The sequence below is a fragment of the Prionailurus bengalensis genome, chromosome B1 (assembly GCF_016509475.1).
Source record: "Prionailurus bengalensis isolate Pbe53 chromosome B1, Fcat_Pben_1.1_paternal_pri, whole genome shotgun sequence".
Classification (NCBI taxonomy): Eukaryota; Metazoa; Chordata; class Mammalia; order Carnivora; family Felidae; genus Prionailurus; species Prionailurus bengalensis.
The window spans coordinates 135,379,747-135,393,510 of NC_057344.1; the positions used below are offsets into that span (position 1 = coordinate 135,379,747).

The 13,764-nt window shown below is 36.8% G+C and overlaps 1 protein-coding gene across 8 annotated transcripts in view; it reads right to left on the minus strand.

Moving 5' to 3' along the window:
• Positions 1 to 13,764, minus strand: part of ARHGAP24 (Rho GTPase activating protein 24) — a 655,671-nt gene that overhangs the window by 21,572 nt on the left and 620,335 nt on the right. For all 8 annotated transcript variants that reach the window (XM_043572262.1, XM_043572260.1, XM_043572261.1 and 5 more), the window contains one exon: positions 1,248 to 1,380. In XM_043572262.1, coding sequence (XP_043428197.1) covers positions 1,248 to 1,380 — 133 coding nt within the window. The remainder of the gene's footprint in view (positions 1 to 1,247; positions 1,381 to 13,764) is intronic.

Consider the following 13,764-nt stretch of genomic DNA (forward strand, 5'->3'; position numbering starts at 1 on the left):
AGAATCAGAAGCAGGCTCCAGGCTCTGAGCCATCAGCCCAGAGCCCGACGTGGGGCTCAAACTCACGGACCGCGAAATCGTGACCTGAGCTGAAGTCAGATGCTTAACCTACTGAGCCACCCAGGCGCCCCCACAGCACTATTTTTAATAATAATGTCCATCAAACAATGGAAACAATGCACATACTGCAACTGATGAATGGATAGATGAATAAATAAATAAAAGGCATGAAATACTGATAGGTGTTTTAGGGTGGATGAACCTTGAAAACAGTGAAAGAAACTGGTCACAGAAGACAATATAGTGGATGATTCCATTTATATGAAATATCCAGAAGAGGCAAATCTATAGATACAGAAAGGAGATTAGTAGTTGCCAACAGCTGGGGAAGGTGGGGTCAGTTATGGAGTTTGTTATAGGATGATGAAAATGTGCTAAATATTCTAAAATTAGATTTTGATGGTGGTTGCACAACTCTTGAGAATACAGTTCACCCTTGAACTGTGGGGGGTTAGGGATGCCGACCACCCCCACACTCAAAAATCAATGTATAACTTTTGACTCCCCCAAAACTTAACTACTAACAGCCTTTTGTTGGCTGGAAGCCTTGCTGATAAGCAGTTAATTAGCAAATATTTTGTATGTTATATGTATTATATGTTGTATTCTTATAAAAAGTAAGAAAATCACAAGGAAGAGAAAATACATTTAGAGTACTGTACTGCAAAAAAATCTATGTGTAAGAGGACCCACACAGTTCAAACCCCTATGGCTCGAGGGCCAACTGTATACTAAAATGCGCTGAATGTACACTTTAAATAGGTGATTGTATGATGTATGAATTATATCTCAAAGCTGTTTAAAAAATGGTAGATAAGATTTGGTAGAAGGCATTGTTGAGAGTAATTTAGGGGGTACATAATGAAAAGGGGAATATGAAATAAGACATCCACTTTATTCATGGAATGTTTGACCTGATGTAGCCCCACAATTAACCAGTTAGAGGAGCAAAGTGGGAAGGAGGGTTCACTTCATTTATTCAGCAGCACTTTTCTTGCTGATAAGGGAGGGGATTAAAAATGGGACCTGTGTTGTGTACGTAATATCTAAATGTGTGTAATGTCAATAAATAGAATGCTGGAAAACAATCCAAGGATGGGGCAAGGGGAAATTTACAAATGAAAAACTAAGAACATTGACAAAAAACCCAAATTAAGGCTTTTTTAGAAATAAATGTACCAACTTACAGCTTCCTCTTCCTTGCTGAGCAGTTTGGCACAGGACAAAAAATCTTCATACTTTGCATAAGGAATAACTGGTTCTGGAAGTTCTCGGAGATACAGTTTAAGAAGTGATGCCACTGTGTGTACATCTGTGTTGCTGTTGAGATAGAAGTGGGAAGATACTCTTTGCAGTAAAATTTATACCATCCGATATATTCTTTCATCAAATACACATCTATAAGTCAGAATTCTGAGTTGCCAATGAAATCCATAAATTCAGCTTTCAAGAAGCATACACTTAGCTAATGCCCATGAAATGCTACAACAGGTGGAGATGACAGGGATCTGGAAGGACTCTTAGAAGCTTCAGTGTGCTTTGAAAATATTCAAAAGTTCAAGCATTTTTCGTTTGTGTGTACTTGATGTTACTACACTCGATCTTAGCCAAAGGCTGAGAAACGATGTGTGTACTTGATGTTAAGCCAAAGTGTTAACTTTAGGGGCTCCTGGGTGGCTCAGTCAGTTAAGTGTCCAACTCTCAATTTTGGCTCAGCTCATGATCTCATGGTCATGATCAAGCCCCACATGGGGCTGCACACTGACAACACGGAGCCTCCCTCTCTCTTTGCCCCTCCTCCCTCTCAAAGAAAAATAAATAAAAATTTTAAAAAGTGTTAAAAACAATGCCAATATACCAGACTCTAAATGAAAGATAATACAATTTACAAAAAATACCAAATCCACCTCTATATGCATGTACGTATTCAGTGTCACAAAGTTAATCACTTCTGAGGCTTAGGTTCATTTCTCATTCTTTAGAAGACATTGGTGACTGGTTATAGATATCAGAAACTTAGTATGACATGTTATAACTTTTTAAGCAGAACTTATTTTGAAGGTGATTGATTTTCAGCATGATTTCTTGTCTAATATTCTAAGATAGTTGGAAATCCTTAGAGTCTTCTAGAAAGAGAAGGAATGTACTACAAAAACAAACAATGAAAACACAACCTGTCCTTTGTATAATGTGCAAAATTTATTTTTATTACCTGCTGACTACCAGAGTGACAGGATAATTTCCTAAAATACTAATTTACATTTTATGCTTTCTATCTCCACGTTAATCCATGAAGACGGCAGACAGTAAAGATGAAAATGGGTCGTTTTTATTTACATTTATTTATTTATTTATTTATTTATTTAAATGTATATTTATTTATTCTGGGGGAGGAGACAGAGAGTAAGTGGGAGAGGGACAAGGAAAGAGAGAGGGAGAGAGAGAATCTCAAGCAGGCTCTATACTCAGTTCAGAGACTGACACATGGGTTCCATCTCTCCATCTCAGGAACCATGAGATCATGACCTGAGCTGAATCAAGAGTTGGACACTTAACCAACTGAGCCACCCAGACACCCCATTTTATTATTTTTATTTTGGGTGAGGAGGACAGGTGTAGCAAAGAGAAATTGGTGGGCAGGGAGTGAAAGACCATCTGGCCCTGAGAAGTGGAAGAGAGGTAGTGAAGAAGGTCAGGAATCCTGTAAATATTGAGAATGAACGTCTCACACCTCACTCCCAGACTGTGCGGCAGGAAGTGACCTGTCCCCAAAAGGGTATTTCTTGAGGGCTGGAACACAGTTCAATTTCCTGCCTCAATGAATATTCTCTTGCCCAAGGGTGACACAGAAGCAGAGTTGACATCACAGAACTACATGGGCTGGGACAATGGTCATCTTAGTTCTCAATTTTGAAATCAAATAGTTGATTTCATCAACAATTTCCCACACACCTGCTCTGTATAGAAAACATTATAGAAAACACAGTGGCTAGAACCTCAAAGAGTTAAAAAAAAAAGATTATTCCAGCCTCCTCACAATTTATAATCTAGTGAGGACAGGGAATATGAACTAGATAATAACACAAGTGTATAATTGCAAAGTGTGGTAAGTAGTAATAAGGAGAAGTGTTGGGTGATATCTAATAGCAAGACAGGACTAATAACAAGACAGGGTTAGATGGCTTCTGTGAGGAAATGATGCACAGACCAAGGTGTAATAATTAACCAAGTGGGAGCAGAAGCACCAAAGAAGGCATTCCTGATTAAAGCAAGACAGGTAAGCAGAGCCCAAAGTGGGAGGGAACGTCCTGCTCTTGAGTAGCGAACAAAAAAGCTAAGGGAGAGCCAAGCTCAGGGTGGGCCTGCATGAGGTTTGCGTGTACGCAGCATCCTTGGAATCTGGGTCTCTACCTTCCCCCAAATCAGATGGGGCAAAGGCTGAGCTTTTTCATTTCAGTGTTGAGGTCAGTCAGAGTGGGCATTTTGTTAACCTTCTTGCAGATGTTAAAATAATGGAGGTGATCTGATAGGGCCTGTCTTAAATTAATTCTGTTCTTTCACAATTAAACATGTTTTCCCTCTTAAAATTCTGAATTGATAAGCAATATAGAAGTCAACTCAAAGGCTAGTTAAGGAAATAAAAATCACATCTCTGGGACATCTTGAAAACTGTTTGTAAGGCTCCTTAATTCCTCAAATTACTTTCTACAGAATTTTTTAAAAAGAGATAGTCCTAACAAAGTACCAATGGTAAGACAAGGAAGACACTATTTCTTCTGTTTTATGGAAAAAACACTCTATTTCATGCGTATCAAAGCTCTTCTGTGTTTCTCTTGTTATCTAGTGAAGCACAGCCATCAGCAGTAAGAGAACCACAACTCGGGGCAGAATATGCAGTGCAATCAACTATTACAATAAATGATTCCATGTTTTGATTCCACTCTAACCCAACCCATGACTCAGTTGGATGTGTTGCCTTCAAAGACAATGACCATTTTGTTAGGGTTATAGGAAGGTACAGAGAAACACAGAAAAATAAAATACAAAATAAGTATAACTTCAATACATGAAGTAGGTTATCCATCATTTGCATGACTATATACATAGAATATATACAAATATTTGTGAAATAAATGCAACAAATAAGACAAATAATAATAAATAATAAATATATATTTAGTAAAAAATCTGTTCTAGTGTTTCAGTGATTGACTTTGTGCTGCAATGACTCTCCCCAGTACACTGTTCTTGAGGGAACTTGCTTGATACTTGTATTATTTAGTTTCTAATGAAGTTGAGCTGTAGTACTGAGGACGTGTGAACGCTAGATGGCACCATTGGAAAGTTAGAGTAATCAGATGGCGCGAAAATTATGAAGGATGAAAGGCTGCAGAATCATTCTTCATCCACCAGCAATTTTCTTAGCACAAGAGCTGCAGTAATGCTCCAAGAATAGAAATATTTGAGCTATGAATCAAGGTAAGAGATGTGGATAGGATGATGATTTTATTCCTTCCCTAAAGTGATACATTACATTAGCTTTCTAGCATTATAGTATACACCTACATATTGTTAATTATATAGAAACGATGGAGAAAATATACCAACAATGGAGAAAAAAAATGACCAAATGCTTTTTGTCTTTTTTTTTCCAATTAACGAAGGGTTAAGGGTTTTGCTTCAGGATCAAAACTTAAAAATATACTACCTCCTTTTTGGGGCTTTATTATACTTAGGTTATTTTGTGGAAATGGAGACACCTACATTTCCCTGGTGTTCTCATTTTTAGCTTTGTCCTTTCCTACTGAATGGAAGAAAACAATTGCTTCTGTGAAGACTTCAGCATGTGTCCTAGTTCACCTCAAGGGGCTCGCAGTCCGTCTGCCCTTCTGGCCAGAACACCACCTACTGCAACATCAAGTCTGGTGTTTGAAAAACCTTTTTGTATATCTACTGTACGAAATGGTGGCTGTCCGCATCTCTCCGCCCAGCCTGTCTCTTACTGAAAACCCATAATATTGCCTGTTTAATATTTGCTTCCTATGGATAGTCAAATAATTATATACTAACATTATGTGCTAATTGCCCAATGTACCAGGGGAACATGCCATCTTTGTCTCAAAGAAATACATTTCAGACTTCATCAAAGTGAAGTGAAGTGACTGTACTGTGGCAAAAGTCAATGTACAAGGGAGAATTAAGATACCTAACCTGGTTACCAACAACAACAACAACAACAACAACACCAGCACCTCTAGACATGTATCACTCTATGTGAGGCCTTCACAGCAGTCCAGTGAGCAGGTCCTGCTACTAACCCTATTTTGGGTACTTGGACGAAACCACACTGGTATGAAATTCTTTCTGGCTAAGCACTAAGATATGAGAGGTTTTAAAGTCATGCTCTTTTGGTAGAAATTCAAGACTATTTGTTAATGTGAAATCATTATACAGATCTCAGGTCTCTTTCCCTAACCTGGTGGTAGGATCTGTTTTCAGAAATTAAGATAAGGAATCATGTACATTCTATCCAGTGATTCTGAATAAAGAAGCTAGAATAGCAGGAGATTCCCTGGAGCATGTCCCTTAATTGATGGATATATGATCAATTTTTGTTTCATTTTATATTACACTTGGACCTTACTTTTGAGTCCTACTTCCTCACTTACAGTCTGTTTACCAAATTAAAGGGAGGATTTCATGAGACTTTCAAGGATCAACCTAATTTTACAGTCTCATGAGTGTGCCATTGGTCATTCTGGAATCTTTCTATCAGTAATAGTTCCTGAAACTAATGGTGGGCACGGCTTCATGAAACATGCTGGGTGAAACAAATGAACAACATAGATCTTTTTGTCCCCCATGGGCTTATATTTCTAACTAATCACCATCAATACTTTTCCATATCACAACATGCCTCATTTTGTTCTACTTTGTAATACCTCCTGTATATTCTAGCTGCTAAGGCCCTGTCAGGTGTGAGATCTTAAGAATATTCTTTACAGTTCCTGGAAATTGTCTGCCCTATTTATAATCTGTGTACGATATAGGCTTCTCACTAATCTTAACAGGGATAAAAGAAGTCTCACAGCAATCCTTCTTTGCTCATCTTCTATCCCCACACCCTCTTCCCTGATAAACAGACTCTCATACATGGATCAGTCCAAATGCCACAGTAATTACAAGTATAATACTACACAGACAAAACCTTGAAACTTGTAAGCCTCAAAATTAGAAATGGGAATTTTTCAGGGCACCTGGATGGCTCAGTCGGTTATGTGAGCGACTTTGGCTCAGGTCATGATCTCATGGTTCGTGGGTTCGAGCCCTACATCAGGCTCTGTGCTGACAGCTCGGATCCCAGAGCCTGCTTTGGATTCTGTGTCTCCCTCTCTCTCTGCCCCGCCCCCATTCATCCACTCGCGCTCTCTCTCTCTGTCTCTCTCTCAAAAATAGATAAACATTAAAAAATTTAAAAAAAGAAGTGGGAATTTTTCACTCTGGATACTATGCACAGAACACAATATAATCTGTTGATTTTACTTCATAGAGTCAATTTCCAGTGCACCCACACAGGAAATTATTGAAGATATTGTGTACTTATTTGCAATACATGTACATGCGTGTGCACACACACACACACACACTAAGATGACCTAAAATTTGCTTTGGATTAAGAAAAAAAAAGGTCATATCCATCAAATTCCTGGGAAAACATACAAGAAACTGAAGACGTTCAGATGCAATACGAAATTGAATACTGCTGCTCAATTGTCTTAAACAGCATGTTGTTCTTTCCACCAAATTCACCATGGCATAGGAAAGCACATCTGAAGGTGGTAAGCAGCTCCAAACTAAACTAAATGTTTACAAGGAAAGTCTGATTCTGTTCAAACTTATTATTATTTTTTCTATTTATCTGTCAGTATACTTATACGGTATACTTATCAGTAGTGCAAAACTGATTCTGTCATGGCTCATTGTTATTATGTGTCAGCGCTGAATTATATACAACAACAGGACGGTTGTACCTGTCTGGATTACACTGAATTAGTGCTTGTGCCAAACAAGCCTCCTGGTTTAAAAGCAATGGTGATGGCAGAGAACTGCCTGATGGTCTCTACTATGGACTGAGTTGTGCCCCCTCCCTCATTCATGTGTTGAAATTCTAACCTCCGATGCGATGGTATTTGGAGATGGAACCTTTGGAAGATACTTGGGGTTAGATCAAGTTATGAGGATAGGACCTCTGGCTTGATGGAATTGGCGCCCTTATAAGAAGAGATACTGGAGAGTTTGCTCCCAGCCCCTTGCTCCCTTGTACTTATAGGGAAAAAGGCTGCATGAGCATAGGGTGAGAAGACAGCTGTCTACAAGCCAAAAAGAGAGCCCTTGTCAGAACCTGACTGAGCTGGCACCCTGATCTCAGCCTTCTAGGCTACAGGGCTGTGAGAAAATAAATTTCTTTGTTTAAGCCACCCACTCTGTGGTGTTTTGTTATGGCAGCCTGAGGTGACTAATAGAACTCCCAAATCTGCATCTTGTGAGCTTACCTATAAAACCATTAATAGTACTATCAAAGTACTAGGTAATGAAACGTTAGCAGAAAGTTAGAAATGTACTTGCAGATAACGTGACTTATGGATTAATACAATATTAATAATGTATTTGAGGTAGAAGACTTCCAAGGAAAGGAGGCAGTTCTGATATGGAATAGTCACAAGGACACAAGTTTAAATCTGGCCACTCTAGGGGCGCCTGGGTGGCGCAGTCGGTTAAGCGTCCGACTTCAGCCAGGTCATGATCTCGTGGTCCGTGAGTTCGAGCCCCACGTCGGGCTCTGGGCTGATGGCTCAGAGCCTGGAGCCTGTTTCCGATTCTGTGTCTCCCTCTCTGCCCCTCCCCCGTTCATGCTCTGTCTCTCTCTGTCCCCCAAAAAATAAATAAACGTTGAAAAAAAAATTTTTTAAATCTGGCCACTCTCTTACCCACTGGAGCATACTAGTTATGCTCCCGTCTGCCCAGTGTTCCCTGATGGAAGACAGGTGGGAGAAATGTTGGTCAGGAGACTGTTAAACCAAATTGTCACACTGACCTTTCCTTTCCTACTTCTAGAATTACTTATGTGCATAGATATATGTGTGTATAGACTTCCTTATAATGCCAGCTAAACACATACAAAGAATATTTGATAGTTTGAAATACAATCCAACATACCACACACGTGAGCACGTGCATGCATGCATGCACACATATGTGCCCACACACACTTACGTGTGTATAAGATAGATAAAGTAACAAAATACTCTGCTGTGTAGCTCTAGGAAGATATTCCCTTGAGCAATATGAGTTTGGTGATTCCAAACAATAGACCCTTCAAATAGAAAGTAGCTAATATCCCCAAACAGAAAAAAAAAGAGATATTTGTCCATTTGTTATTTCTTATGAATATTTCCCATAAGCAAATCTCTCATTTTATTATTATTATTGGCCACCTCACTCTCCTCTTCCTTATCTGGCCATTATTCTTTACCAGTCAACTCCCCAGTTTTTCTTCCTCTGCTGGCCTCTAAGTGCTATTTTCCTGGATCCTATGCAGACTCTCTGAGTTTAGCTATCACTTTTCCACAATGACTACAAAGTACACCTCTCCACACCAGACCTTTCCGTTTAATTCATAGATGTTCCCTTTCACACTTTGAACTCCATGTAAACACAGTTGGATAAAAACAACAAAAACCTTGCAATAAAATTATTCTTCCTTTACCATTTTCTCGACCATGGATGGCATCACCAGTCACACCAATAACCAAGAAACCTAGAAGTCAGCCTAAATTTTGCTCTTCCTGAGACCCTAAATCTAACCGTGGTTAATGATTCTCAGACTGAACTTCACAGTGGAATCCCCTGGAAGGTCTTAAAAAATACTGGATCTTATATATTCTGATGTAAAACCTTATGAATCAATTCCTTCTTCAGCAGTCTCATTGACACTGCTCAAGTTCAAGTACATATCACTCACCTCCATTAATGTAACAGCATGCTAGCTGGTTTTTCTGTTGCAAGCCTGTCTTCCTACACCCAGTCCCCTGATGTACATTTATAGGTGGTAATCATTAGTAGCAAATAAATATCAATGACAAACAAAATGCCCTTTTGCATAGCTTTTGAATGCTATGTTTGAATACAAAGGGCAAATGCATAAGCACATAGAGATAAATATATATATATATCACAAAGAAACATACACTTAATAGAGAGTCAGAGTTGTCATCATTTAGTTAGTTTGGGGTAAGAGCATTGATTCACTTTATAAATAGGTGATGTGTCCTAGTAAATTAAAGTAAATTCTTGTATTAATGAATGAAAATAAAATCTGACTTTTTTCCATTACAGTACCAACATGCCTTCATTGGAGAGGAAAGGCTAGTGGGATTGAGGCACTTATAAGGTTGATGTAGAATATTCAGAAAAGTTTCCTTAAAGCAGTATTATATTAGTATAGTTTTTTTTTTAACAGATTACCTTGTACATACACACGCATTCACTTCCAACAACAACAAATGAAAACCTTAAGTTGCAAGTAGTAGATAAGTTCTGGAGATCTAATGCACAACATACTGAATATAGCCAATAATACTACTTAATAAACTTCAAAGTTGCTAACAGCACTGATCTTAATTGTCTCACCACAAAAAAGAAAGTGTAATTATGTGACCTGATTGGGGTGTTAGCTAACAATATGGTGGTAATCATATTGCAATATATAGATGTATCAAACCAACACATTGTATATCTTAAATTTTTACAATGGTATATGTCAATTATATCTCAATAAAATAAATTAATTTAAAAAGAACATAAGTGTAGTCAGCTACAAAATTAATCAACATGGCTATTAAAATGAGTTAATATGTTCCTCCAAGTCTGGTGATTTGGGACCCAAGTATCAATGTTATATATTAATTTACCTTAAAAGCAATATTCAAATGCACATGGTACATTCTTGTATTTTAAATGACATTAATATTGTCCAAACTTTTTAAAAGTTTATTTATTTATTTTGAGAGAGAGGGAGAGACTGCATGAGTGGGGTAGGGGCAGAGAGTGAGGGAGAGAAAATTTCAGGCAGGCTTCATGCTGACACAGTGCAGAGCTGGATGTGGGTCTTGAACTCATGAACTGTGAGATCACGACCTGAGCCGAAATCGAGTTGGGTGCTTAACTGACTGAGCCACCCAGGCACCCCGTTATTGTCCAAACTCTTAAGAGCCAAGTTATTAAAATTTTTTCCCTTTAAATTTTTCTATATAAATTAAATCTGAAGTCAATGAAGCTACAAAGATTCTCTTATTAAACTGAGATCCTACTCATATCAATAATGTATATAATTGCTTAGAAAAAGTATTGGCCTCACGAATTCTTTGAAAGTCACCAGAGATAAAGAGATTAGAGATAGTCTGTTTACATACCACAGAGATTTTATTTTAAGGGTGTGGGTATCTCTACATACCATATATACACATACCACACACACATACCCCCCCCAACAGACACTGTATACATTAAGTCTATATTTTGTTCTTTGTAGATTAAAAAAAAAATGTATCCATGGTATGAAGTATGAAGAATGGTATGAAGAAGACTAAGACTCTTATTGATTGATTATGCATGTTGGACTCTGTTCTTTTCCTGGTGCCAGCTGATAGTCATTGTATTTATTTATTTGTTTCAAGAGAAAGTTCAAGCCTTTGAGGTTCCACAGTGTGTCTATAATAGTTTCCAATGGGCAAACTAGATAGTTTTCTCAGGATTTTTACTAAACATGAGCATTCTTAATCTAGGTTGGGAGTTCTGCTGAAGTAATATCTACATGTTAACACTTTCTCTGGCTGTTCTGTGGAATGTAATTTCCTAAATTCACCAAATGTAAAGTAAATGCCAAAAAAAATCAAAGAATGATGAAAAAGATGAGAAGATTATTGTTGACTTAGATGACCTAAGGCAGATATAAAGAAACTATTCACAGTAAGAGATATCTCACATTTCCTCTAGGATTGGCTCATTAAGAAAGACAGCTGGAAGAAATACTACACATTATCTAAGTATATTATGATTATGCATTTATATAATTAAATTTTATAAATGGTGAGCTTTCAGTTATTACTTAAATGGGATATGCTATCTTTCCTAACATTTGACTCCTGACATACTGAAATTGAGGGCATTCTTTCATAGAGTTTACGTGACTCTACCAGTTTCCATGTCGTAACATTAGTAAATGTGTATATCTGACATTTTATCACATAGCCCTTTCTTGTTTCAATTGTACCCAGGACTTTAAGTGCTATGGGTTCTAATTTCAGTTCATAGGGTCCTCAAAATCTGGGCAGTTAATGAACTTGGCTTAGCTATAATAGAGAAGTTACAGCTATGTCTAGTGACTTCACAATTTTATATTGTTCACTTACATTTTTTCCCTTACTAAACTCTGCAGATAGAATTTCAGGAGAAACAAAAACAATGTGATCATCATAATACATTCAACAATTTATTTTTTTTCTTGGAGATTTCAGATTACGAAGCCAAGGATTTCCCAGAGAAACACTGTTGAGGTTCTGATGTTGAGGGGGTATACTTATGCTAAAAGAATGTATTTTAAAATTTTCCTAATAGCATTTAAAACCCACATACATACTTTAATCTTTGTATTTTAAAATGAAAAATAAAACACAGCAAATACACAATAATTTTCTAGCTAACAAAGACTAAATAGATAGTAATCAAAGTTCTATATATAATTATATATATAATTAATGCATATATTATATATAATTAATAATTTATATACATACATATATATCTGTGTGTGTGTGTATATATATACATACATATATATACATATATGTATATATATGTATGTATATATATATGTATATATATATATATGTATGTATATATATATATAAAATTAATGTGTCCCCAACACTAACTCTATTGCATATTGCCCATTTCCTTCCATTACTGCCACAAGTTTGGAGAATTCTGATGATCTGATTCTGGGATAAACAATCAAGGATGAAACATTCTTTTTCAGAAACTTTACTTTTTTCCAATAAAGTCAGTAGGGTAGAAAACAAAATCTTTGATGAGTAAATAGAGGCCTCGTTTTCCATTGCTGAATCTCTAACAGTATCAGAAGGAACTTAAAAGGATTTGCTGATACATTCAGATGAGTCTACAAATCAACACCCAAACCACCCAAGTCCATGCAAAGGCATTCCTTCTCTGAACACTTCAACAGGCATTTTTTTAAAGATTTTTTTTAAAGTTTACTTATTTATTTTTGAGAGAGAGACAGAGACAGAGAGACAGGGAGAGAGCAGGGCAGGGGCAGAGAGAAAGGGAGAGAGAGAATCCCAAACAGGCTCCATGCTGTCAGTGCAGAGCCTGATGAGGGGCTTGACCCCACGACCGTGAGATCATGACCTGAGCTGAAATCAAGCCAGATGCTCATCTGACTGAGCCATCCAGGTGTCCCTCGGTCCCTCAATAGTTTTTTGTGAGAACACTTTTGTGTTATAACATTCTCAACATATAGGCTAAATGACACCATTCCAGTTTATGTGTGTATACACACACACACACACACACTATATATATATAACACAATATATATATAAAACAATATATATATAACTATATATATAACTGTATATATGTATATAACTATATATATAACTATACACACACACACACACACACACACTGAGGGAAAGGAAAAAAATCCAGCTGTATATTTATTGTGAGTCTCATATTAAAATATGTCATGCTTTTTGTTGGAAAGGACACTTTGCTTCCGCATATACAGAAATTTATTGTATTAGTGGTGTTTTCTACTTGGACTATTTTTAGAGTGTAAGTGGGAAGAAAGAGAGACAAATAATTTTATTGAGAAGTAGGAAGGGTTTTTTTTTTTTGGTTGTTGTTTCATTGTTATTGTTTTGTTATAAGTCAAAATCTAGTTCACTCTGGGAGTATGATACATCCATATTCACAAGAGCATTTCTGGAGTACAAAAAAATAAAGGCAATGGATTTAATTTAGAGCTGTGACTTTTAAAAAATTACAAGCCATTCATAAGATTATGACTCTACATTGACACAGGCATTTTGCTTTAGTTGACAAAAATGATATCCTGACTGAATTTTAGATGTTGTTTTGACACATGACAATTTCCAGACTTCCTATGAAAATAAGCACATGAATTGTCTACTTATTGAGATATCAGAAATATTGGCATTATTTCATTCAACAAGTATATTCAAAATATACTCCTTATATCCATTTATTCAATAAAGGTTTATTGAATGACTAGACTATGTCAGACATTGTTCTAGGTGTTAGAGATAAAATAAAAGGTGATCAAGATTCATAAAATTCTCTACCTTCTTTAAGCTCACATTCCACATAAGTGTAGAGTTCTGCTTTATGAATACAGAGTTTTGTTTTTATTGTTATTAATTTATTTATTTTCAAAGTCTATTTATCTGAGAGACAGAGGGAGAGAGCATGTGTGTGCAAAGTGGGGGAGGGGCAGAGATAGAAGAGAGAGAATCTCAAGCAGGCTCTGCACTGGCAGTGCTTGAACCCAGAAACTGTAAAATCATCATCTGCGCTGAAGTTGCACATTTAACTGACTAA